The sequence below is a fragment of the Coregonus clupeaformis genome, chromosome 11 (genome assembly GCF_020615455.1).
Source record: "Coregonus clupeaformis isolate EN_2021a chromosome 11, ASM2061545v1, whole genome shotgun sequence".
Taxonomy (NCBI): domain Eukaryota; kingdom Metazoa; phylum Chordata; class Actinopteri; order Salmoniformes; family Salmonidae; genus Coregonus; species Coregonus clupeaformis.
In genome coordinates, this window is record NC_059202.1 from 18,820,159 (window position 1) to 18,848,076 (window position 27,918).

Genomic DNA, 27,918 nt, shown 5'->3' on the forward strand with positions numbered 1-27,918 from the left:
ACAAAACAAGTTTATGGCGTTGTTGTAACCCTTAAGTGGTCTTCATTCGATGTACACTTCATAGACCAGAGGGAACCTCCTAAGTGACGTCAGCATTTATGACGCAGGACCTGAGCGCGGGAGAGAAGAGTGACGTACTGTTTCTAGTGCTCGAGACATAATGAGCTTTACTCACTACCGTAGCACAAATATCCACACATTTATGGAGACCATAAGAAAAAGATAAACACAAGTCGAGAAATATTCATTTATTGTCCTCACTTGTAATGTTACATGATAAATAATAATATAATATGCCATTTAGCAGACGCTTTTATCCAAAGCGACTTCCAGTCGTGTGTGCATACATTTTTACGTATTGGTGGTCCCGGGGATCGAACCCACTACCCTGGCGTTACAAGCGCCGTGCTCTACCAATTGAGCTACAGAGGACCACAATTGTGAGGTATCAAAATTAAAATCTTTACCAAGAGAGAATAAAAAGTGTCATGAATGAGAAGCCAAAAGGTTGAGTGAATATAATTGATGCACTGATGAAACCTCGGATGTATAGCTTGTGATGTACATGTGACCTCTAACAGCTTTGAGTGAGCTACATTAAGCTGTTGTGCCTTCACCTACATATGTATTAATGCAACAATATGAAAAACAGACGTTCCACATAAAAGGAACCAAGAATGAGAAGATCTAACCCAAATAGCAAACAAATCCACTGCTGTACAATTCAGCTACCAAATACCAAGTACTTTCAAATCTAATGAAATCTCTACTGGCCAAAATAAAGCAAACCTCAGGTTTTAGTGCAATTGGATGGACCTTTGACATAAACATTCTCACTGTCGGTTCTTTCTATCAATGGCATTGAACCAGTATCTTTTTTTACATTGATCATCTGGGTCATGTTCATTAGGGCATACCTTAGCAAAATGTTTTGAAACCAAAAACAAGTGTTCCTTATTGGACAAGTTCAGATCACACTACCTCCCCATTTCCCAGTAATTCTGCAGTTTCAAGCCTACTGAACACGACCCAGATCAGCTCATCGCGCCTGTGCATCAAACGCAATGCCCATCAAACCCAACACACGTCACCATTAGACGAAGACACCCCTGAAGACAGAGAATAAACAATCTTAGGGGCTCCTCTGTTCCTTTCCATGGCAGAAGCCACCAGGGGCCACTCCTTCGTCAGACCCCTTTCCACTAAGCTCTTCTCTGATCCAGAAGACCCTCTCTTGTCGTCCTCATGGCCCTGGGGGTTGAAGGCGTTACGCAGGGACTGCAGGGCAGAGTGGAGCTCATCCCGGGCCGCCACGACGGTCTGCAGGCAGGGCAGATGGAGGCTGAGGTTTGTGGTAGCCGACCGCGTGACGCCCCTGGGGAGGCTGTTGATGACCCCGTCGATGGTCTCGGACGAGGAGAAGACAGCTTCTCGGCAGGCACTGAGGCTGGAGTCACTGCTTTTACCTGGGCACAGGAAATGTATATATTACATACATACACACACACACACGCATCCAACTTACTGGTCATTTAATGTCATAGACCACATAACCTTCATCCTCCTGTCTCCTTCTCTTGATGATTACTGGTTGATAAAAGAACTGCATACAATTCCACTATACTGCTCAAACCTATCCAGCACATAGGTAGAAGTCACAACGGAATAAGGAAAAGAAAGCATTTAGAGGTCAGTTCCATCTTAGACAATGGCCTTTATGTTTTGGGAGTAATACTGGAGGAAACTGTGGCCTTTCTTCTCCTCGGTCAGACTGTGTGAGTACCTCGGAGGGAGAGAGCAGAGCGGAGCTGCCTGATGGCCTGACTGGATCAGAACCAGAGTATTTGACTGAAGTGTTTCCCAAAGGCTCGCCCCGCTCCAAATTTCGTGTGTGCTGCTATAGCCCCTTACTTTAGCTATAGAAAAATCTAAATACAACTCCGCATCCCTGCCCAGCCTGGAAAGAGTGGCCCGAAGGGTGTTTAGAATCCCCAGTGGCTCTGCAAGTGTGGGGAGGATATTCTCCGCTGCTGGCCTGATCTCCAGGCACCATCGCATGAGCCTGAAGCCACAGACTGGCCAAACTCGCATTTCTAAAAATGGAATTCAAAAGCACAGCGCATAAGTGATTTTTAAGTTTCATTTTCATATGCCCAATTTATAGACTATAAATGGTTTAATAAAAACAGTTTAACTGCTGAGCCCTTTATGTCCCTGCCAGACTAGCGTGTCGCACTCGCTAATGCTTCACAATGTATTACTTTGTAGGCTAAAGCCTTGAAATAATATGCTTATAATATAGCCTAATTCATTCATTAGGCTCCCTGTCTGGCTCCTGACCTATTAAGAGTGTTTATATTCTGTTTAATACCACATGTAGCCTATTTGAAATGATGAGCGCTTCTTACAGTCACCTTTTAATGTTGTTTATTAAAATACTTTAAATTAAAATCATATGGTTTGGTTTCAACACTTCATAACCAAATGGTAGGTCCAGGTAGTCACAAAAATAGATGGGTGTTGGTTAAATTGTGATTTTAATGAATGGAGCGAATTTGGAGCGGCAGTTTTTTCTTTGAGCGAGGAGCGGTTTGGAAAGGACTGGAGCGAGATTTTTCCGACCGTTCAACTCGGCTCACATACTCCGATCAGAACCAGAGAGAGAGAGCAGAGTGGAGCTGCCTGAGGGCCAGACTGTGTGAGTACCTGGGAAAGCCAGAGAGAGAGCAGAGTGAAGCTGCCTGAGGGCCAGACTGTGTGAGTACCTGGGAAAGCCAGAGAGAGAGCAGAGTGGAGCTGCCTGAGGGCCAGACTGTGTGAGTACCTGGGAAAGCCAGAGAGAGAGCAGAGTGGAGCTGCCTGAGGGCCAGACTGTGTGAGTACCTGGGAAAGCCAGAGAGAGAGCAGAGTGGAGCTGCCTGAGGGCCAGACTGTGTGAGTACCTGGGAAACCCAGGGAGAGAGCAGAGTGGAGCTGCCTAAGGGGCCAGACTGTGTGAGTACCTGGGAAAGCCAGAGAGAGAGCAGAGTGGAGCTGCCTGATGGCCAGACTGTGTGAGTACCTGGGAAAGCCAGAGAGAGAGCAGAGTGGAGCTGCCTGAGGGCCTGGTTGAGCTGGAACAGTTTGGCCGCAGTGTTCGTCACTCTGTGCAGCTGTGACAGATCAGGGTCCTCACCGCTCCTCTCCAAGCCTTCATCCTTCTCCTACACACACACACACACACACACACACACACACACACACACACACACACACACACACACACACGTTACAGTTGATGTCATTGGAATATGGTGCCTTTCCAAGGGGATTACTTTATTGTCCATTTAGGACAAAATTCATTTTATCAAGCCAACATACAAATGCACAAAAAACAGGCTTTTTCTGTCATTGGTCGGGCTGCCCAAGTCAAACATCAGGATGGAAAAACGCTTTCAGTGTAAACTTAAATGACTAAAACTAGATATATGCATGTATGTAGAATTTTTTGGGAGAACTAACAAATCACCAAAATAAAAGCCAGACAGTCAAGGAGAATTTAAATGGAAAATTCCCAAAACAATGAATTTAGCAGTATTCATGTTTATTATGTTTGAGCAAAATAACAGCATTAGCCATGGCAAAATGCATAGAACTGGAGAAAACTAGGTTTAAAAATGCAACATTTTCTATCAGCTCCATGGAGTAATTTGTAGAATTGCAGGAAATTGGCTTCAAAATGAAAAAAAAAAGATCTACACTTTGAAGATGGGGGCCTCTGATTTTGTTAATTTTTTAAATAGCCGCACCAACGGGGCCGACCGTGCTCCTAAGACTATTTTCGATCCAAAAAAAACTTGTACTATAATACATTCAATATGGAAAACACTGGAAAGACGATAATGATTTAACCCATTTCCTCGGACAAACCTGTTAAAGCCCTTCCTCTATACACTACAGTGGTGCAGAAACATTTGATTCCAATCAAATATAGTCTCACTGAAATGGTGCAAAGAACACAAAACGTGACAATTTCAACACGTGTTTCACGGTCATGAAAACAAACGAACTAAACCATGGCTCTACCCATCTCTGGAAGAGGCCCACGGAGATTCAACATCTGTCTGGTTTTGTCCGTCCCACCCCTTTTGTTTGACAACAATGGGGGCGGGGTGGGAAGGACTCCATCTAGCGCAGCCGATGATCAACGGCAACAAAGGCGATGGTTTGTGCGCAGCAGATAACGGCAAACAAGCGCATTAAAAGGTGACTGGATGGCACTTCATTCAACACATCCATTACCTGAACGATTGGCCCAACGATTGGCCTAGGCTGCAGCGATAAGGCTGCCGATAGGATTGGGCTGGCTGTGGGAGGGGCTATTAATCTGAAGCGTTTAACCACGTGTCAAGGAGGACTGACAGGCTGGTTGGGTTTGTGACGGTTGCTCAGTGCTCACCGTCATTTGGCAGTGGATGTAGCTCTGGAGAGCGCAGGACAGGTCTAGCATCTTCGACTTGAGGCTCTGCAAAACCTGCCACAAACACAAGATACATAGAACATAGATACAAAACAGAGGCATTCTGAAGAAACAATCCGGAATATATCATTACAATATTATCTCCTATGCAAGTCATTCTTGCCATTCATGGCTTTAAAATTATTATTTTTTACAATACATTTCATTGATGACAAAATCTCAAATGATCCCTCTCAAAGTAGATCAACACAACTCCTATAGATAAGTCATACAGAGAACACTAAATGGTGGCTAGGTACCAGAGTCCTGGGGTAGGACAGCTGAGCATCTCTCAGCATCTCTTTGGAGATAGTCAGGCCCTCTTCCAGGAGAGAGTGGACCCCTTTACAGGTCCCCTCCAACAGAGACAGGACCACAGACCGCTGGGGAGAGAGAGACAACAACCTTTAACAAAAGGACCTTGAACAACCGACTAGGCCTATAGTGTTCATAGAGTCAGTAGGCCTCTGTCTCTTGAAAGCTTTTCTGGCCCGTTCTAGCCTCTACGAGCAATTTTGAGGGTGGTATCAGCGTGAAACCACGACCTTTGGGAGACCGCTTTCTTGACCCTCCACAAACCAACGTGGTAGAGCACCCAGGCAGCGATATAGAACTACATACGCTCACCGGACAGTTTATTAGGTACACCCGACTAGTTATTCAGGGCATTCTGCAAGGTGTCGGAAACGTTCCACAGGGATATATGTCCATGATGGCATCAGGCAGGTTGCTGCAGATTGGACGGTGGTACATTCATGCTGTGAACAGCCCGTTCCATCTCATCCTTAAAATGCTCTATTGGGTTGAGGTCTGGGGACTGCACAGGCCACTCAAGTAAACTGAACTCGCTGTCATGTTCCAGGCGTTTTTCCACTCCTCAATTGTCCAGTGTTGTTCATCACGTGCCCACTGGAGACGCTTCTTCTTGTTTTAGCTGACAGGAATGGAACCCGGTGTGGTTGTCTGCTGCAATAGCCCATCCATGACAAGGATCGACGAGTTCTGTTTTCCGAGGTGCCGTTCTGCACACCATTGTTGTACTGCTCCGTTATTTCTCTGTTTGTGGCCCGCCTGTTAGCTCGACCTCTCATCAACGAGCTGTTTTCACCCACAGGACTGCCGCTGACTGGATGTTTTTTGGTTGTCGCACCATTCACCCTAGACACTGTCATGAAAAGCCCAGGAGGCCGGCCGTTTCTGAGATACTGGATCTGGCGCAACAGCGATCACACCGCGCTCAAAGTCGCTTAGGTCACTCGTTTTGCCCATTCTAACGTTCAACCGAAACAGTAGCTGAATGCCTCGATGGCTGCTTTATATAGCAAGCCACGTGACTCACTGTCTGTAGGAGCGATCCATTTTGGTGAACGAGGTGGTGTACCTAATAATCTGGCCGGTGAGTGTTATACAGAATTTCATTGCTTCGTTATTTCCTGCTATTCCCACCAAAACAGCACAGCCTTCACGCCCACTATCCCCCCCCAATTTCAATCATTATGAAAGGCAGCATACGGTGGGTGAGTGAGCGAGAGAGCGCGAGAGAGAATGAGAGAGTGAACGCGGGAGAGAGTGAGCGTGAGTGTAAGTGAGAGACCGGTGTGGTATCGACGTGTTACCTTGCCCGTGGCCTCGGCGCACAGCTCTGTCACGTGTAGCTGGGTGCCTGTCAGCGCGGCCAGGTGGCTGATGACCTGCAGGGCCGTGTCCAGACACTGACTACTCTTCCTGTGGGCCTCGGTCACCATGGACGAGATCTCAGAGTCACAGCCCTAGGGACCACACGGGAAATGGACATTCAATAATTGGTTAATGAATTAAACCGTCTTTTTATTTGAATGTATTCTGAGTATTTGTGAATGTGAAGCCATAGTATAATTGAATGAATACATAAATAAACGTGAATTTTTTTTTTTTTTATGACTTAAATATGGTAGAGTGAAAGGAGGGGTGAAGGTTAAAAAAAAAATCTGTTTAGTGCTGGTACTGGATAGGAATATATATATTTGACTTCAGACTCAAGGTTGAGAATTCCCCTACGCTTGTAGATTTCCATACGAGCAGTCAAACAGCTCAAAGCTAAAACCTGTCAATCACGGATGTGAATTTTGAAGTGCCAGTAAGGTGAATGTTGTAAAGGTGTCAAACTGACTCAACTGGAAAGGATTTTCCTTGTACTGCCTTTGAGTCTTTTCAGTTTAACTGGGACAAAAACCGAGCTCTTTCTAGATTTTCTTTACTGTAATTCACCATGAAATTATTTGCACTAAACCAGTCAACAATGCATATGTTGTACTGTACATCCCGGAGTCGCCTCTTCACATTTTACATTTACATTTTAGTCATTTAGCAGACGCTCTTATCCAGAGCAATTAGGGTTAAGTGCCTTGCTCAAGGGCACATCGACAGGTTTTTCACCTAGTCAGCTCGGGGATTAGAACCAGCGACCTTTCGGTTACTGGCACAACGCTCTTAATGACTAAGCTACCTGCCGCCCTTCACTGTTGACGTTGAGACTGGTGTTTTGCGGGTACTATTTAATGAAGCTGCCAGTTGAGGACCTGTGAGGCGTCTGTTTCTCTAACTAGACACTAATGTATTTGTCCTCTTGCTCAGTTGTGCACTGGGGCCTCCCACTCCTCTTTCTATTCTGGTTAGAGCCAGTCTGCGCTGTTCTGTGAAGGGAGTAGTACACAGCGTTGTACGAGATCTTCAGTTTCTTGGCAATTTCTCGCATGGAATAGCCTTCATTTCTCAGAACAAGAATAGACTGACGAGTTTCAGAAGACAGTTCTTTGTTTCTGGCCATTTTGAGCCTGTAATCGAACCCACAACTGCTGATGCTTCAGATACTCAACTAGTCTCAAGAAGGCCAGTTTTATTGCTTCTTTAATCAGCACAACAGTTTTCAGCTGTGCTAACATAATTGCAAAAGGGTTTTCTAATGATCAATTAGCCTTTTAAAATGATCAACTTGGATTAGCAAACACAACGTGCCATTGGAACACAGGACTGATGGTTGCTGATAATGGGCCTCTGTACACCTATGTAGATATTCCATTTTTTTTTTTTTTTATCAGCCGTTTCCAGCTACAGTAGCCATTTACAACATTAACAATGTCTACACTGTATTTCTGATCAATTTGATGTTATTTTAATGGACAAAAAAAATATTTTTCTATCGAAAACAAGGACATTTCTAAGTGACCCAAAACTTTTGAGCGGTAGTGTAGGTGCGTATGAATGTTGTTGGTGCATAGCTCCATCTGTATGTTACACATCCACATCCAGCTGCTACTGTATTGAACAGTTTAAAGGCTCCGATGGGTGACAGTCCTTTGTCTATCGTTATTCAATATAAACTTTATCCAACCTATAGCTACAGTCGTATGAAAAAGTTTGGGCACCCCTCTGAGGCTGCATAATAATTGACTCTGTCATCACAGAAAATGGTCACAGTGGCATGCCATTCATTTTCTAATAAAAGCCGAGTACTGGGGTATTGTCCAGACAAAGATTTTTAGTGTAGCAATATTAAGTTGTATGAAATTAAATCAGATGTGAAAAATAGGCTATGCAAAAATGTGGGCACCCTTGTCATTCTGTTGATTTGAATACCTGTAACTACTTAGCACTGATTAATTGGAACACACAATTGGTTTGGTGAGCTCATTAAGCCTTGAACTTCAGACAAATGCATCCAATCATGAGAAAATGTATTTAAGGTGGCCAATTGCAAGTTGTTGTTCTCTTTGACTCTCCTCTGAAGAGTGGCAACATGGGGGCCTCAAAACAACTCTCAAATGACCTGAAAACAAAGATTGTTCAACATTATGGTTTAGGGGAAGGCTACACAAAGCTATCACAGAGATGTAAGCTGTCAGTGTCCACTGTGAGGAACATAGTGAGGAAATGGAAGACCACAGGCACAGTTCGTGTTAAGGCCAAAAGTGGCAGGCCAAGTAAAACATCGGAGAGGCAAAAGGCGAAGGATGGTGAGAACGGTCAAAAACAGCCCACAGACCACCTCCAAAAGACCTACAACATCATCTTGCCACAGATTGTGTCACTGTGCATCGTTCAACAATTCAGCGCACTTTGCACAAGGAGAAGCTGTACGGGAGAGTGACGCGGAAGAAGCCTTTTCTGCACACACGCCACAAACAGAGTCGCTTGAGGTATGCTAACACACATTTGGACAAGCCAGCTTCATTTTGGAATAAGGTGCAGTGGACTGATGAAACAAATATTTTGTTATTTGGTCATAACAAGGGGCGTTATGCATGGCGGCAAAAGAACACAGCGTTCCAAGAAAAACACTTGCTACCCACAGTAAAATTTGGTGGGGGTTCCATCATGCTGTGGGGCTGTGTGGCCAGTGCCGGTACTGGGAATCTTGTTAAAGTTCAGGGTCGCATGGATTCCACTCAATATCAGCAGATTCTTGGGAATAATGTTGAAGAATCAGTCACAAAGTTGAAGTAACGCCGGGGCTGGATATTTCAACAAGACAACGACCCAAAACACTGCTCAAAATCTACCCGGGCATTTATGCAGAGGAACAAGTACAATGTTCTGGAGAATCTGTGGGATGATTTGAAGCGGGCTGTCCATGCTCGGCAACCATCAAACCTAACTGAAGTGGAGATGTTTTGTAAGGAGGAATGGTCCAAAATACCTTCATCCAGACACTCATTAGAGGCTATAGGAAACGTCTAGAGGCTGTTATTCTAGCAAAAGGAGGCTCTACTAAATATTGATATGATTTTTCTGTTGGGGTGCCCAAATTTATGCACCTGTCTAATTTCGTTTTGATGCATATTGCACATTTTTTGTTAATCCAATAAACCTAATTTCACTACTGAAATATTACTGTGTCCATCAGTTATTTGATAGATCAAAATGAAATTGCTGATCCAAACACCCAATTATTTATAAATGGAAATCATGGAAATTGTCAGGGGTGCCCAAACTTTTTCATTCGACTGTATTTGTCCAGGATAGTTTCACAGTCTCTATTTCAAGAGTACATTGTCAGTAGCTTTACAAAGAATCAAAACACATACATTTAAAAACTACAAAAATGTAACAAGGATGTTTACCTGGATGAGAAGCTGAAAGTAGCCACCCATTCTCTTGACTTGGGTCTTGAGCTCCTCTGCATTAGTGTGGAACGTTCCGGTTCTGGGCTTGACCCTGGCCACCCACTGCATGGTGATGAACACAGCTCTCTGGATGGCTGACGTGGCCTTCACAAGCTGGCCCTGGGCCTTAGCCTCAAACACAAACACTGGAACAGACAGAATAAATTAAAAACGTACATTTAGTATTTCAAAGATGTTATGTTGGGCAGGAAGAAAAAGCAGAATCAGTGCCTTCAGAAAGTATTCAAAATTGATTAAATAGATGTTTTTTCCCCTCTCACCCATCTACACACAACACCTCATCATGACAAAGTGAAAACATGTTTTTAGAAACGTTTGAACACTTGAGAATGAAATACATACATATCTAATTTACATAAGTTCACACACACACCTTTGCTATGACACTCCAAATTGAGCTCAGGTGCATCCAATTTCCTTTTATCATCCTTGAGATGTCACTACAACTTGGAGTCCACCTGTGGCCAATTCAATTGTTTGGACATGATTTAGAAAGAAACACACCTGTTTATATAAGGTCCCACAGATGACAGTGCATGACAGAGCAGAAACTATACCAGGAAGTTCAAGGAACTGGCCATAGATCTCCTAGAAACAATTTCTAGAGTGTTGAAAGTTTCCAAGAGCACAGTGGTCTCCATAATTAGGAAATGGAAAAATATGGAACTACCCAGACTCTGACTAGAGCTGGCCGTCCGACCAAACTGGGCAACAAGGACCTTGGTCAGGGAGGTGACCAAGAACCCAATGACCACTCTGATAGTTCCTTGGCTGAGATGGGATAATCTGCCAGAAGGACAACAGTCTCTACAGCACTTCACCAATCTGGACTTTATGGGAGAGTGGCCAGACAGAAGCCACTCCTGAGAAAAAGGCACGACAGCACGTGAAAGACTCGGAGCATAAAGGCAAAATATTCTGTGGTCTGATGAGACAAAACATTTAATCTTTGGCCTGAATGCAAAGCACTACGTCTGGAGAAAACCAGGCAGAGCTCGTCACCCGTCTAACAACGTCCCTACCGTGAAGCATGGAAGCTTTTCAGCAGCAGAGACTGGGAGACTGGTAAGGATAGAGGTAACAATGAATGGAACCAAATACAGGCAATTCCTTGATACGAACTTGCTTCAGTGCAAACTACCTTAGACTGGGGCGAAGATTTATGTTCCAACAGGACAATGACCACAACCATACAGCCAAAGCAACGCTGGAATGGCTTCAGAAGAAGAATTTGAAAGTGTTTGAGTGGCCAAGCCAACGCCCAGACATGAATCCCGTTGAAAATCTGTGGAAAGACTTGAAGATTGCTGTTCATCCCCACTCCCCATCTAACTTAACAGAGCTTGATAAAAAGTACAACACTGCAACAGGGCTTCACATAGTAGTAGTAATGGAAAACATTGTCCGCAGTAGAATTGTTTCAAGAATGTGAATTCTTCAAGAAAACACCCACAGCATATTGTTGCTCATTGTCTGAAGTATCAGGAGGACAACATATAGGCCTGACTTATTATTTCTGGAGAGTCATGAACGGACAAAGACTTCACTATACTGTAGGTGTACAGCAGTGCCTTCAGAAAGTATTCCACCCTTTTGACTTTTTACACATTGTTGTTTACGAAGTGGGATAAAATGGATTGAATGGTCATTTTGTCACCAATTTATAAAAAAAAAATCCTAATGTCAGTGGAATAAATATTATTAATGTTTTTAAATGAATGAAAAATAAAACTAATATATCTTGATTAGATAAGTATAAACCACCTGAGTCAATACATGTTAGAATCACATCTGGCAGCGATTACAGCTGTGAGTATTTTTGGGGTAAATCTTTGCGCTTTGCACACCTGGATTGTACAATATTTGCTAGAACTTTTTTGTACAAACTTTTCAAGCTCTGTCAAGATGATTGTTGATCATTGCTAGACAGACATTTTCAAGTCTTGCCATAGATTTAAAGAAGAGTCCTTATCGATGACAAGCATACCGATAACGTGATGCAGCCACCACCATTACATTAACATTTTAGTCATTTAGCAGACGCTCTTATCCAGAGCGACTTACAGTTAGTGAGTGCATACATTTTCATACTTTTTTCATACTGGCCACCATGCTTGAAAATATGAAGAGTATTCAGCTTTGTATTCAGGGCATAAAATTAATATCTTTGCCACATTTTTTGCAGTATTACTTTAGTGCCTTGTTGCAAACAGGATGCATGTTTTGGAATATTTTTATTCTGTACAGGCTTCCTTCTTTTCACTCTGTCATTTAGGTTAGTATTATGGAGTAACTACAATGTTGTTGATCCATCCTCAGCTTTCCCCTATCACAGTCATTAAACTGTAAATATTTTAAAGTCACCATAGGCCTCATGGTGAAATCCCGGAGCGGTTTCCTTCCTCTCCGGCAACTGAGTTAGGAAGGACGCCTGTATTCTTTATAGTGACTGGGTGTATTGATACATCCTCCAAAGTGTAATTAATAACTTTACCATGCTCAAAGGGATATTCAATGTCTGCTTTTTTTTTTTTTTTACCCATCTACCAATCGGTGCCTCTGAGGCATTGGAAAACCACCCTGGTGGAACCTGTGCATTAAATTCACTACTCGACTGAGGGACCTTACAGATTATTGTATGAGCGGGGTACAGCGATGGAGGGGGTGGGGTATGGTTTTCTACTAAGCTAACATATGGAATTGTTTTAAGATGGTCATACCAAGGATCATTTAGCTATTTAATTTTGAATTTTAGGACCCCTTTAGTTATTATTATTTGATGAAACATTGAATTTGTTTTTTCTGCAATTAGCCTATAGGAACGCATTAAATTACAGATTTATACATGGGAAACATTATTTTTTACAAAAACGATTTAACCTCTTTTTGGCACTAAACTACCTCCATATACACAGCGTACAAAACATTAAGAACACCTTCCTAATATTGAGTTGCAACCCCCTTTTGCCCTCAGAACAGCCTCAATTCGTCGGGGCATGGACTCTACAAGGTGTCGAAAGTGTTCCAAAGGGATGCTGGCCCATGTTGAAACCAATGCTTCCCACAGTTGTGTCAAGTTGGCTGGATGTCCTTTGGGTGGTGGACCATTCTTGATACACACAGAAAACGGTTGAGCGTGAAAAACCCAGCAGCATTGCAGTTCTTGACTCAAACCAGCGCGCCTGGCACCTACTACCATACCCCATTCAAAGGCACATAAATCTTTTGTCTTGCCCATTCACCCTCTGAATGGCACACATACACAATCCATGTCTCCTTCTTTAACCTCTCACCTCCCCTTCATCTACACTGATTGAAGTGGATTTAACAAGTGACATCAATAAGGGATCATAGCTTTCACCTGGATTCACCTGGTCAGTCTATGTCACTCAGTATATACACTTCACTTCATCTTTTTAAACTAGTACCTAGAGCAAAACAACCGACATGTACGTGTTGATGAGAGTCTCACCTTTCCATAGAGGGGTCATATTAGTTTGTAGGCAAACCGTTTGGACCCTACAGATGTTTTAATGAGAAGACTGATTTTCAGGATGTCTCACGGTCTGACAAACACAGCTGTAGCTCCGCCACCTGCCACCGCAGATGCGGAAGGCCGTCATTGGCAGATACAGTGGATTGAGACGCAGCACATGCAAAAAAAAAAAACTGATCTCTAGCGTAAACAAAAATGTAATGGTATTATTTGAATCGTGAAATAACGTCAAACGCCCATCCCTAGTCGCGAGAGGGTCATTTTGAGATGCAGACTTACTGTTCTCCTGACTGTCATCATCCAGGCCGTTATACAGGTCGGAGATGGTCGTCACGGCCATGTACACACAGTAGAGGTCAGAGGTCAGCCTGTCTGCCATGCTCTCCTCGTGGCTATGACACTGGCGCAGCTGGCCCACCGTCTGACCAATCAGATCTTTGCAGATCCCCGGCAGGGCAGAGTCTGACGAGCTGGGGTGCAGAGAGGGTGGTTTGGCCACACCCATCAGACCTGGAACAAAGACGGACAAGTTGGGCAAAATCGTTAGGTGAAATATAACAGAATCTCCATCTCTCTATTTCTAACACCTAACGGTATACCGTCCTATATGTGGTAGTCTGGTAAAAAATAATGACTAAAAGTCCTTCACTCAGACACACACTTACCAGAGGACTGTGAGAAGTTGCTGTTATGAAGGCCCTGAATAGGGTGCACTCTGATTTCATAGAGACGCCCTGAAATCCTGCTGTTCTTCAACAGGCTTCTGCTCCTACAGGGAACAAACAAAACAACACATCTTGGAATGGATCCCAACGTTCTAAAGCATTGTTGTGTCATCAGCAACAAATTTGTGTGTGACAGGCACCACGCATCAGCTACCTTTCATTCAACTGTCCTATCTTTTCAGAGCAGAGGGGACACACACACACACAGAGACAGAGAGAGACAGAGAGACAGAGAGAGATTCATTTGGATTCCTCTCCGTCAGCACCAGGCCCATAACCATGGCCGACGCATGACATTTTAAACTGAGGAGGTGGGGGAAGAAATGAGGGAAATATCGATTGTGCGGTTATTTCACATTGAGGTGAATAAAGATGACACACTGAACTTCCAGGGCGTGCCAAGTAGTCAATAAAACAGTGGAAATATCAATACTAGTGCTTAAAAAAATTATCAAAGAAATGCATTCCACATGTTAACACTAATTATGATTTTCCATGTTCGATCTCGAGTGAGCTCAAAATCATTTCCACATTCATCATATTCGACTTTGTTCTGACTTCTGACAAATTTTTGTGCAGGGGTTGGAGGTCAATCAAGGAGGATAGAGTCACTGAAAAGAGGAGAGACTAGGCCTGTGTCCCCAAACAGCACCCTCAACAGTAGTGCACTATGTAGGGAATTTAGGAGACAAACGAGAAATGACCTTCTGCGTGAAAAGGAGGCGGCTGTTGAGGAGGCGGATATATCTTGTTCCCACTCATCATTGGGGTCGTAAAACACGTCGTCATCTTTAGAGGTGCTGCGGTCCCCCTGGGGAAGGAGAAGAAATTAAATTAACCCCAGTCTCATTTATTCAGCTTTAATGAGAAACGCCAGGAACGGACGACGCCCCACTTTTATGCATAAACAAGCGTTTTGTAAATTAGGAGAGCACCGGCAAAATCCACAGAGGGCTGACGTACTGTTCTTCTTGCTGCCAACGTGAAATGGACAGGGTCGGAGAACGCAGTCTAAATCGATCTGATAGCGGTATGTTAACTACCAACTACATTAACCAGCTGTCCAAATGTCTTCCTAAACACATGATTACTGTAAAGTGTATGAAACAACATGATTACTGTAACTAAGCAACATCATTGAGATAGCAGGCATTCACATTTCAATAAACACACCAAACACAGCTCTTTAAAGTCAGATGGACAACACATGTATTAGTGATATGGAACAACGACCGTTACTGCCCTGGTCGACTTCCCTCATGGCGGGCCAGGTTGTTACTGCCCTGGTCGACTTCCCTCATGGCGGCCAGGTTGTTACTGACCTGGTCGACTTCCCTCATGGCGGCCAGGTTGTTACTGACCTGGTCGACTTCCCTCATGGCGGCCAGATTGTTACTGCCCTGGTCGACTTCCCTCATGGCGGCCAGATTGTTACTGCCCTGGTCGACTTCCCTCATGGTGGGCCAGGTTGTTACTGACCTGGTCGACTTCCCTCATGGTGGGCCAGGTTGTTACTGACCTGGTCGACTTCCCTCATGGCGGCCAGGTTGTTACTGACCTGGTCGACTTCCCTCATGGTGGGCCAGGTTGTTACTGACCTGGTCGACTTCCCTCATGGTGGGCCAGGTTGTTACTGACCTGGTCGACTTCCCTCATGGTGGGCCAGGTTGTTACTGACCTGGTCGACTTCCCTCATGGTGGGCCAGGTTGTTACTGCCCTGGTCGACTTCCCTCATGGTGGGCCAGGTTGTTACTGACCTGGTCGACTTCCCTCATGGCGGCCAGGTTGTTACTGACCTGGTCGACTTCCCTCATGGCGGCCAGGTTGTTACTGCCCTGGTCGACTTCCCTCATGGCGGCCAGGTTGTTACTGACCTGGTCGAGTTCCCTCATGGTGGCCAGGTTGCTCTGGAACTTCTCCAGGCTCCAGAAGGTGGAGATGCCTTGTATGGTGTTTTGGACCTGGACCTGCAGCTCTCCCTCTCCGCCCTTCTTCTCAGACCCCTCATGTCTAAAAACAGAGGGAACCAGGTTAAGCTATAAAGAGGAAGTAAGCCAAGATAAGGGATGAGATATTGAGTGAGAATTCCTCCTAGATCTTGCTGTAGATCCATCTCAATATATGGCCAAACGAAAGTATTTCATATCCAACGGGATGTAAAGATGAAGACATACCTGCTGAAAACGGTGTCCTTCTTGAGTTTGCCACTGATCTTGTTGGCCTCCTCGATCATCAGAGACAACTTCATGGCATCCCACTGAGGAGGGACTGAGAAAACAGACAGGTCACCAGAACTGTAACTAGCTACAACACCAAAACCATGTTGTGATGCAATGGAAAGACTAATCTTATCACAACACAATGTTACCTCAATGACCTCGTACCCCAGCACACCGACTCTGTACTGGTTCCCCACTGTACATAGCCAAGTTATTGTTACTCATTGTGTATCTATTATTACTGAACCAAAATAATAAACGCAACATGTAAAGTGTTGGTCGCATGTTTCATGAGCTGAAATAAAATATCAGACATTTTCCAGGCGCACAAAAAGCTTATTTCTCTCAATTTGTGCGCACAAATATGTTTACATCCCCTGTTAGTGAGCATTTCTCCTTTGCCAAGATAATCCATCCACCTGACAGGTGTGGCATATGAAGAAGCTGATTAAACAGCATGATCATTACACAGGTGCACCTTGTGCTGGGGACAATAAAAGGCCACTAAAATGTGCAGTTTTGACACATAACAATGCCACATATGTCTCAAGTTTTGAGGGAGTGTGCAATTGTCATGCTGATTGCAGGAATGTCCACCAGAGCTGTTGGCAGAGAATGTAATTTTCATTTCTCTACCATAAGCCGCCTCTGTCGTTTTAGAGAATTTGGCAGTGCGTCCAACCGGCCTCACAACCGCAGACCACGCTGGAAAGGGCCAGGTAAGTAAGCATTTCACTGCTAGTCCACACCGGCTGTTTACGAACCATGTGAGGAATAAAATGTGATTTGTTAGCTACCACAATAAGTTAAGCCTCTCCTATTATTGTAATAACATCTAATCTCTGATTCATACACTTCACACCTGATTCGTATTCGTTAGTGCACGCTGTCGCAACGGAAAACACTTTGCAACAAAAACGGGTTTCTTATTGGACAAGTTCAGGTAGTCCCTCCTCATTTCTGACCGTTTTCTCGTGAATACGACCCAGAAGATGAAAATCCCCAAAAATGGTTTACCGTTTTTCGGAGTCCGGCTTCCTTTCAGTGCCAGTTTCCTCTGCATCTCCTCGAGGTCTTTGCCGATCTTCCTCTTCTCTGCCTCGAGGGCCTCCACCACCTTGGCCTGCCGGACACCGTGGTCGGCCATGGCCTGCCGTGTGGCCTGGGCCTCCATGTGGAGGCGGAGGCGTGTCTTGTGCGTGTCCACCTCTTGCTGCAGCGCCACCTTGGCCGACTGCAGCTCCTCCATCTTGGAGGCTACCTGCTGCTGGTCCATGTCCCGACGCCGCTTCCTCTCGCTCTCCTCCTCCTGGGGGGAAGGAGAGTGAAATAACTCAAATGTAGTGGACGTCACGCCAAAATATTACACCGAATGAGTATGCAGGACAAGTAGGCTACACATCATTATCAGACTTTGGTCAAATACATACAGGGTTTGAGACTGTGACCAAAGCACTCGCATTTGCGACCCTTTGACTTGGCAGTGTGACACCAATTTTTTTATTAGTTGGTCACGTTAGTTTTTGGTTCACACATTTTTTTTTATTATCATGATTTATTCAAACAGCAATGGGTATGCAACAATGGGTATTCCAAAGTTTGGTCCAAAGTCTTGGTTGAATCTTTGCACTGCACAATTCAGTCATCATTTGCTGTTTGAATGAACATTTAAGGCTTTCCCCCTAAAACGTCCCTATTATATGTTGACTGCCAAGTAAACCTACCTGGCAGAATGATATCATGATATCATGTGTAAATCGCAGGGCATTTGTTTTGCAAACTCTGCCATCACATTTAGTCTACACTCTGAGTCTACATTGTACAGTACAAAAACACTGCTAGCCAAACAATGGTATCTTGCTGTGCTAAATTGAATTAAAGGATAACTACACCCTCCCAAAATGTGTGGGGAATTTTCCCAGAATTCAAAAGTGGCCTCCTGATGTGGTTTAAGCATTGTTGTGGACTTGGATGTTCTAATGTTTGTAGTTTTTCCATGAACAAGTCAGATTTTGAGAGTGAAATCCTGAAAAAAATTACTTTGAAAACGTTGAAACCTAAAACAAACTAAACCGGGAAAACCGAATTTACCAAAATATAAAACTGATTTTATAGGGCTGTAAACTGTAGACCGACTATTCAAAATCGCTAACAATAACACCCTTTTATTTTTCAGATTGCGCAAAGTTTTTTTTTTTTTCTTCCCTCAAAACAATAAATGTAAATATGACATTGTAACATTAAAGGGTAATTATTTGTGTATGAGGGTAGCTCATTATAGGCTACTTGCTCAGCCCGCAAACTAAAGATAACATTTAAATGATGCGCACATCTTCCGCCAGTTCATTTTATTCGGGCCAATAGCTTTCAGTTGGCACTGGCCTGTTTTGCCACTGGCAAATCATGCCAGTCATTATTAGCCTGGTTGTGTATGGAATGCCGGTACATTAAGGAACACAGGTCAGGTCATTCTCTCCAAGCAGCAGCGAAAAATTGGTGCAACCAAACCACGTGCTTGTGCCATCAACTGAAAAAAAGTTAGCGGAAAACATTAGTCTACAACCCTGACATATATGATATACTTTTAATATTTTTGCGATACGATACTGATTTAGCTAGTCATTATACAATACAGTAACCTTTACATTACACCGTAACACCAGATGACTCCCTTTACAGACAGTGAAGACACTATTGTACAGTAAACAAGGTCTGGTGTGAACATGGAGTCAGCGGCCTAGATTTGTCAGTGTTTTCGTTCACACATTATTCCTTCACGTCAGTAAAGCCGTAGTTGACGTGCCAGTTCTCTCTCCAGGGCTTTGATCCTGTTCTCATAACGAGCTTTCTGGTCCGACAACTCCTTCTGGGCCATCTCTTTGGCCACCTGGATGCCCCGCATCATCTCCTCTTTGGCCTTCAGACGGGCCTCCTCGATCTCCGCTTCCAGTCTAGATAGAAACAAAATGGACGTCTAGTCGCATTAACAAGTTTCAGAATGAGTGGCGGTTTTTTTCAGTATCACACATTATTAAATGTGAGCATCCACATATCTTTCCACAGAATACAAATCGGACTCTGAGTTCATCACATTTCTGAATCTTGTGATCAACTCACTGTGCTCTTTGAGCGGATAGCAGCTCGTTTTTTGCAAACTCAAAGTCCTTCTGGCCATCGCCCGCGCCCGTCCAGCATGACGCACGTTTCCCAGACTGCACCTCTGCCGGGTGGTTGAAGCGGAAGTAGTGGTCTCCGCCCAGGATCACCCTGTCGCCCTGGAAACCACAAAGAGAAAGACCCCCCCAAAACATGAGTGATTCATGATTGAGCTCACAGTCAGGTTTCTAATATTGTGTTTTTGTATTATTCATCCCATGTGTACACACAATACGTACATGATGCAGGACTGTGGTGTCAGAGACCAGGTTCCCGTTGACGAAGGTCTTGGCGTTTTCCATGGGGGTGACGCTGACTTCACCGTTTACATTGGAAACGACACTGAAAAGGAAAATGTTCATAACAAACTGAAACATGCAAGAATGACAAAAGAGCACTGGTATTAGGAGTGTTTCCCGTAAACAAGCCAGGACATAGCCAGGACTCATTAGAAGGCTAAACGAGGCTATGGTGCTTGGCCTCTAAAACCAGAGTGGCGGAGGGTCAGTCCTCCTTACCAGTGGCGGTCGGCGATAAGGGCCCCAGACAGCTGGATGTCGTGGGCGGACTCCGACTTGTGCTGGCCGACCTTGGTCTGTCCCTCCTTAATCATGTATAACAGCATCTCCGACAGCTGTGGGTCCTCGTTCAGGTTCACAAGATTGGGCAGTCGGTTGTCCACCGCAAACGTGACGCCCGCTCTCTGATGGGGAGAAGAGGGGGAAGCAGATGAATATAGGAAGGGAAATGATTTTCTGAAAAGCAGATGAATATAGGAAGGGAAATGATTTTCTGAAAAGCAGATGAATATAGAAAGGGAAATGATTTTCTGAAAAACAGATGAATATAGGAAGGGAAATGATTTTCTGAAATCTGCCAAAGGAATGTGGAAGGTGGGTTGATACAGTAGAGTGAAACACTGATTATGAAGCTAAAGATCATTTTTAGTTAGGTTAGAAGCTGACCTGTAATTCTTTGGTTTCCTCGTGTTTGCGTTTCTCCGCCTGCTCCAGCTTCTCTCTCCATGCTCTGACAAGAGGTAAAGGAATCAAATTCAAGTTGAACCAAAACAGTTTGTCATGTTTGCTACATAGCTCACAGAGCCTCCTCTGGGACAAGTGCCAAAGATGCAGGCTTTGTGGTGGTCACCTGTGGGCCTCGGCCATCTGTCTCTCCTGCTGCGTTAGCTGGCTCTTCAGAGCCACGATCTCCTGCTGGAAGAGGAGCATTTTCTCTGGCTTGATGCCCTGGGAGCTCGTCTGGGTCGCCCGTAACTTCTCTACCTCAGCTTTCAGCTCTAGTAACAAAACACCCACACAAATGACAGTTTGTTCAATTGCTGCTAAAACAGAAAAGTTAGGGGCCATTTTGTATGAGCTTTTGTTACATCACATGTATGACTGTCAAACAGCAACCTACCCTTTGATACCAGTGGAAGCTGGAGGGAGGAGCTATAGGAGGACGTGCTCATTGTAATGACTGAAATAAATGCAACGGAGTCAAACATGGTTTCCATATGTTTGATGCGTTTGATAGTTCCATTTATTCCATTCCAGCAATTACAACGAGCCCGTCCTCCTATAGTGCCTCCCACCAGCCTCCTCTGTTTAATACACATAATTTGGTGCTAAACCACAAAAGGTAGATGGTCTCAATCTCTGCACTGTTTCCCCTTCCCATGTCAAATAAAGCCTTTGCAAGAGCTCCCCCTAGCGCCAAAAACCAGGAAATATGGCGTAGCAATCTCCTTTGAATAATACCTTCATGACAGTTGAGAAACCCTGGCGTGATGTGACAGTGCATAAATATGGTCCGAAGGCAAGGTTAGAGGTTGAATTGATTGAACCTGGTGATGGATGGATGAGAAAAAGATAAGGAGAAAGAGAGATTGGTTGATGGAGGGCGAGGGAGGTTGGGCTGACCTCTGATGAGTCTGGCGTTGGTGTCCTCGTTGACCTTGGCCACATTGATGATCATGCGGGCCTGCTTGGCGTACCGCAGCGTGCTCAGGCTCTCCTCCACGTTGCTGCCCGCCGGGCTCAGCGTGGCGATCATGGCCGTCTTGGAGTTTCCGCCCAGGCTCTCCTTCAGCAGCCTGGACACGGGGCGACACAAATGGTATTCGGACAAGGGGAGACACAAAAAGGTATCCCGCTAAGCTCTCGACAAAAGGACTTACTTCGCAAAACTCTTACTTCACAAACGTCTCTCGCAATGTTATTTGAAACCTAGCTTTATAGAGAAAGTTGCACGACGATCCGATATAAAGAGGATGTTTAACAAAAACTGTTCCTAAAAAAACATTATGTGGGGCGGTGCCTTTCCCAGTCCCCCCCATCTATACAATACTGTAGAACACGCTAACTCAACTTACAACACTTCAATTGTCTGTCTGCTTCGTTAACATCTCATCTTCATAACTAACACTGCGGGACGGCGGTCAGTGGAAAAACAAGCCCTGTGAGCCTTTTCTAAAAGCCACAAAATAGGATTGACTGAGAAAAATAAATAAACTGTTCATACAATTTTCAACTTAAACATTTCAAAATAAAGGCTGAACTCCAACAGACAAAGAAAAAGGTTCAAACCATTTCTGGGTAAAAAATAACTACCATACTGTGATTGTTTTCAATTCAAATGGTCAAAAAGAAACAGAAATAGCTTCTTTCTTAGCAAAGAGCAATTTCTCAAGCAAGAATTTTGCTAGGACTGTCTGAGTGGGAAAACGGAAAACTATCTATTATTGGCAGAGAGGCTTGGAACGCTTTGTGTGGATAGATATATACACTACCAGTCAAAAGTTTGGACCGACCTACTCATTCCAGGGTTTTTCTTTATTTTTACATTGTAGAATAATAGTGAAGACATCAAAACTATGAAATAACACATATGGAATCATGTAGTAACCAAAAAATGTTAAACAAATCAAAATATATTTTATATTTGAGATTCTTCAAAGTAGCCACCCTTTGCCTTGATGACAGCTTTGCACACTCTTGGCATTCTCTCAACCTGATTCATGAGGTAGTCACCTGGAATGCATTTCAATTAACAGATGTGCCTTCTTAAAAGTTAATTTATGGAATTTATTTCCTTCTTAATGCGTTTGAGCCAATCAGTTGTGTTGTGACAAGGTAGGGGTGGTATACAGAAGATAGCCCTATTTGGTAAAAGACCAAGTCCATATTATGGCAAGAACAGCTCAAATAAGAAAAGAGAAACAACAGTCCATCATTACTTTAAGACATGAAGGTCAGTCAATACGGAAAATTTCAAGAACTTTGAAAGTTTCTTCAAGTGCAGTCGCAAAAACCATCAAGGACTATGATGAAACTGGCTCTCATGAGGACCGCCACATGAAAGGAAGACCCAGAGTTACATCTGCTGCAGAGGATAAGTTCATTAGAGTTACCAGCCTCAGAAATTGAAGCCCAAATAAGTGCTTCACATAGTTCTGGTGTGGGGGTGTTTTGCTGGTGACACTGTCTGTGATTTATTTAGAATTCAAGGCACACTTAACCAGCATGGCTACCACAGCATTCTGCAGCGATACGCCATCCCATCTGGTTTGGGCTTAGTGAGACTATCATTTGTTTTTCAACAGGACAATGACCCAACACACCTCCGGGCTGTGTAAGGGCTATTTTACCAAGAAGGAGTGTGATGTAGTGTTGCATCAGATGACCTGGCCTCCACAATTCCCCGACCTCAACCCAATTGAGATGGTTTGGGATGAGTCGGACGGCAGAGTGAAGGAAAAGCAGCCAACAAGTGCTCAGCATATGTGGGAACTCCTTCAAGACTGTTGGAAAAGCATTCCAGGTTAAGCTGGTTGAGAGAATGCCAAGAGTGTGCAAAGCTGTCATCAAGGCAAAAGGTGGCTATTTGAAGAATCTCAAATATATTTTGATTTGTTTAACACTTTTTTGGTTACTACATGATTCCATATGTGTTATTTCATAGTTTTGATGTCTTCACTATTATTCCACAATGTAGAAAATAGTAAAAAAATTCAGAAAAACCCTTGAATGAGTAGGTGTGTCCAAACGTTTGACTGGTACTGTATATACATAAAAACACGGGGGGGGGGGAAATCACATTTTTAACTGCATCTTTCACTCACCATGTGAGCACAGCCTCCCTGTAGGGGGTGAAGACCTTCCTCCTAGTCCGGGCCTGCTCTGACAGGGCAGAAATCACCTTCCCCAGGCTCAGCAGGGACTTGTTGATGCTGGCACACTCCTGGGATACAGACGGAGAAATAGTATACGGTTAGGCTGCATGGATTTGATAGAGATAACAGGGTATCTCCATTTTGAATGGTTCTGAACGTAGGACATATAATAGTGGGAACTTGGTGTGCAGCAGTTGAAAAATACATGCTGTCTGGGACTAAGTTAATACCTGTCAACGTAGTGAGATAAATACAAATGTTAGGTGAAGAATTATGTGGAAGTGGATGACAACGGTGTGTACTCGGTCACATCTCTACCAGCAATAACCATAGCATTTAGCACTTGGAGTTTTAATCAGACGAGATTGTTCTGAGGTCCACAGACAGTGGCCTTGTCCGAATACCTGTACTTGCGTTTTAAATAGTAGGCTGAGTCGGTATGCGAAGAGTGTTTTATAGTAAGTGAAATTTAGACATTTGTAGTATGTTAAAATGCCAGGATGTCATACTCATTTTGGCTTTTCATTTACATTTTAGTCATTTAGCAGACACTCTTATCCAGAGCGACTTACAGTTAGTGAGTGCATACATTCTTTTATTTATTTTCATCATCTAGTACAATTGGCTGCACACTATTGAGGAACAAATGGCGGGAAACAACAATTCCGCATAGGAAGACGCATTCTCATTACGGGTAAACCTAGTATGTTGATAGTGGTTGCTTTCAGCATACAGTCTGTTCTAAATGGTATGTAGTATGATTAGTACATAGTACGCCGTTTCAGTAAGTAGTAGGCAAGACAGATTTGGGACACGACCACAGTGTCTATAAACATTGAAAATGTGGATGACTAAAACAGCAAGGTGCTTACCCTGAGGCGGTCTCCGCTGGTCTGGGTTGAGGAGCAACGCTCGCTGCCGGCCAAGTCCACCAGGTTGATCCTGCTGGTGATCCTGTGGTGATGTTCTTCCCCCTCAACAAACTCCGTCTACACACACACACACACACACACACACACAGAGAGAGAGACACACGGTCACACACACACACACACACACACACACAAGACACAGAGAGAGAGAGACACACGGTCACACACACACACACACAAATTAAGCGTGTGTACTCAAACAGAAAAAGAAATGCGCAGACTTAAATGAAATGCATGCAAACAGAACCATGCCAGATGCTCCAAATAGGTTTAAGTCAAGCAGATTGCAGAGATGCACTGGACAGAGACGCTAACATAAAGACACACACACAGAGGGCAGGGAGGTTGACCTTGGTCTGGGTCATAACCAGGGTGAAGACAGAATGGGATCGGGAGCTCTTGTCGTTCATGCCTGTGGCTGCAGTGGCTCGCTGCTTGTTCCCAAGCTCCAGCCAACCCTGGAAACAGAGGGGAAGAGTGTGAATTCACAACATACTGACGTCGTCGCTTTACTAAATGTCCAAAAGTGGTAAGAGTTAGCTAGAAATCAGTGTTCAGAAAGCACGTCTGTAAAGCACCTTACCTGAATGTCCTCATAGGAGCTCACCACGTTCCTGAAGCAAACAGACAGTCAGAGTGAATCCTTAAGACTAGCAATCCATCATTACATCTGACTAGATATTAATGGAAAGGTTTGCTCACGTGGAAAGCTCAGCAACGTAAGGCCCGTCGACTGGATGTTCCCTCACTCTCAGCTAGAAACACAGAGCATTGTCATTATTAACATCATTTAGTAGAATGTAAGTAAAAAATTGCTTTGAAAATCGGCACAGAACACATTAATTCATAAACCCATTTGATTAAAATGTCATAGGTTTTGTTCCTACGGGGTATCTTTAGGCAGTTTGTCCTACTCACAGGCAACCTCTTGCCTACGGGGTATCTTTAGGCAGTTTGTCCTACTCACAGGCAACCTCTTGTGGTTTTGTTCATCCCTGACGACGAGCAAGTCATGGATTTTCTCGTTGTACACCTCGAAGTAGCTCATCCCCAGATGACATGTGACCTGTTAAACAACAGCCAAATTGTTGTGAGCCTTTGAGTGAGTAAGATTTCGAATGCATTCATTACACATGGCAAATAAACTAAAAAAGTAATGCTTTACATGACAACTGGTCAGAATCAACAATATGTACATCTTGGTATGAATTAAAAATAAACACCTCCTGATTTTCAACTGCAGACAGCCGAGAAAAGAGCTCCTCGCAGAATCTTGGCGTTACCCCCGCCTCCTCCCCGAAACCCATCATACTGCAGAAGGATAGAACAACATAGTCCAATTGTACACATTTGGATGCAACAGTTTACTTACTAACTTCACAAAGGAGACTCATGAGAACAACACAAAATCAGCTAGTGTGTGTGTGTGAGAGAGAGAGAGAGAGAGAGAGAGTGAAGAGAAAAGAGAGAGTGAGAAAAATAACTTACGTGTAGGACTTCCCCGACCCAGTTTGGCCGTAAGCAAACAGGCAGGTGTTGAACCCCTCAAAGGCCCTCTCCAGAAGAGGCTTGGCCAGTTTTTCATACACCGTCTGCTGGCTGGCAAAGCCAGGGTCGCTTTTATCAACAGAGCAGAAGGAGAAGTCATATGTGAAGGAGTGCCTCTGCTTGGTGTCTGGATGGTGTACAACAGTCTCCTGGTTATCCATGAAGACCACCTGCGATGCTTTCTCTGTCTTCTCCCTGAAAGGCAAATATTGTGTCATTTTTTTGACATCCCTGATTAGTTAGGCCTAATAGATAAAGAAGCAAATTAGTACAGAGATGTGGACTCTCGTTGCAGTTAAAAGAGGGAGCAATATTTATCCCAAACAATAGACATTTAGTTAGAGCTGGATGAATGCGATTTCAATGAACAATCAATTAAATCAAACAGATACATTACCTGGTGTTGAATGGCCTCACTCGGACCGCAACTGTCACAGCACTGTTCTCCATCTTCAGGGTATCCGGTTTGGATCGGACCAAAGGCTCGGTCTTGACAGCGGTTGCTGGTGCAGGGGTAGAGGACCTTGCCACGCATACATCGCCATGGATTGAGTTCTTTCTCACCTGCGCTGGCGAAAATTTCGAGGCCACGTTTGCTCCTTGACTACTGAGCGGAAACTTGTTAGAATGGTGAGTTGAACCAGGCTTTGCAGCCTCCACAGTCACCTGTGCGTGCGTCTTTGGCCTCTCTAGGCTTGCCGTTTTTACAGCCACCACTTTTGGGACCTTTTTCCCAGCCAACCTCTCAAAGGCATCCTTCTTTGCCTTGATTTTCTCGAATGGAGTCTTTCTCGTGGGTGTTGAAAAAGTTTTGGTCTGGTCCTCTGGTTTTGTCACGTCTACTTTACCCGGGGTTGCTGGCTGTTTTGGCACAAATCTAGATGGAAACCTTTCAACTCCTTTAGCTGGGGTGTTTAAAAGGTTAACTGCTTCTCTTGATTTACTTTTAGATGAGGTGTCCCTAAGACTAAATGACCGCAATACACCTGCACTTCCTGACGTTCGGGGGTTTGATTCAGAGAGAACTTTAGACTGATTAGAGTCGGTACCGCTGACCCAGCGTTGTCTCGATCCCTCTGCTTTGCTGATGTCATTACTTGCGCTTTTGTCAATTGAACCTGTTCTGGTTCGGCGTTGCAACGTCAGTGTTTTCTCAGATACAGGTGTGCTGTTCGGAGTGATTTCCATAGTGTTTTCACTCATCGTTTTGTCGCCGTTAGCAGCCGTTTTCCTCCTCTGAAGGGCGAGTCGTCCCAGAGCGGGCGTGCCATTCATCTGACCTCTGCTTTTTGACAGGCCAGAGATAACATAGGTCGTGTTTAGCTCCTTGGTTTTATCCAAAGATCTCGTATCGTCACCTTTCATATTTTCTCGCGCAACTTCCTCAACGCTTATCTTTGACGCTTTTCGGTCTTTCGTGTCAGGGTCCCTTGGTGTCAAGAAATTGTCATCAAAAGCTGTGTGCTTTTTCTTTGGTATCGAGTATAAAGACATGGTACTGATTTTTTTTTAAATTATATCGTTAGAAAATAAATACAAATCCTTCGTTAATTACAAAAGAAAAGCTGTTTTTCCAATGTTTCCAACGTTATCCGTAGGCAAGTCTATTAAATTACACATCTTCCCCTGCAAAAAGTTGAAAGTTAACGTCAGCTTTATTTAGAACTGAATAATTCGGACATGTAATGAAACCGTAGCTAGCTAACCAACTCAACAATGTATGCACTTGGATGTTTAGTTCGTTGGCGACGTTAACTTAGCTACGTTGGCTACCTGCTAGCTAGCTAAATTAGCTGTCTAAAAAACACATTACAAAGCTGATAATGATAATCGGATCAGTTTACTTCTTAAAAGTTAATATAATTCGGACATTTAATTATATTTGCCAGCTACCTACTCCTCAAAACAGCAAAGATTCAACTCAGTTTTTTGTGGGTTTGTTTACCATTTCAGTCTTGGTTGACTTCTCTTCCGCCCCGCGTCGATTTCAAACTCCTATCAGCGATC

The 27,918-nt window shown here is 44.0% G+C and overlaps 1 protein-coding gene across 3 annotated transcripts; it reads right to left on the reverse strand.

Moving 5' to 3' along the window:
* Nucleotides 1–365: 365 nt before the first annotated feature.
* Nucleotides 366–27,902, reverse strand: LOC121576497 (kinesin-like protein KIF14). 3 transcript variants are annotated; one of them, XM_041889677.2, is made up of 29 exons: nucleotides 27,857–27,902; nucleotides 26,309–27,537; nucleotides 25,852–26,106; nucleotides 25,587–25,674; nucleotides 25,331–25,429; nucleotides 25,066–25,118; nucleotides 24,947–24,977; nucleotides 24,714–24,821; nucleotides 24,304–24,420; nucleotides 23,381–23,499; nucleotides 21,180–21,352; nucleotides 20,407–20,554; nucleotides 20,223–20,286; nucleotides 19,776–19,960; nucleotides 19,497–19,599; nucleotides 19,219–19,376; nucleotides 18,905–19,052; nucleotides 17,119–17,410; nucleotides 16,057–16,150; nucleotides 15,757–15,892; nucleotides 14,586–14,692; nucleotides 13,822–13,919; nucleotides 13,436–13,666; nucleotides 9,598–9,785; nucleotides 6,115–6,267; nucleotides 4,759–4,881; nucleotides 4,439–4,513; nucleotides 3,062–3,203; nucleotides 366–1,466 (listed from the first exon to the last, which is right to left on the reverse strand). In XM_041889677.2, the coding sequence occupies exons 2-29, from the start codon at nucleotides 27,403–27,405 to the stop codon at nucleotides 1,072–1,074; spliced, it is 4,980 nt and encodes a 1,659-aa protein (XP_041745611.1). In that variant the 5' UTR covers nucleotides 27,406–27,537; nucleotides 27,857–27,902; the 3' UTR covers nucleotides 366–1,071. The 3 variants fall into 3 exon arrangements, with proteins under 3 accessions (XP_041745611.1, XP_041745609.1, XP_041745610.1); XM_041889675.2 differs by having other exon boundaries at nucleotides 13,822–13,925; XM_041889676.2 differs by having other exon boundaries at nucleotides 13,822–13,925; nucleotides 26,309–27,874.
* Nucleotides 27,903–27,918: the final 16 nt, after the last annotated feature.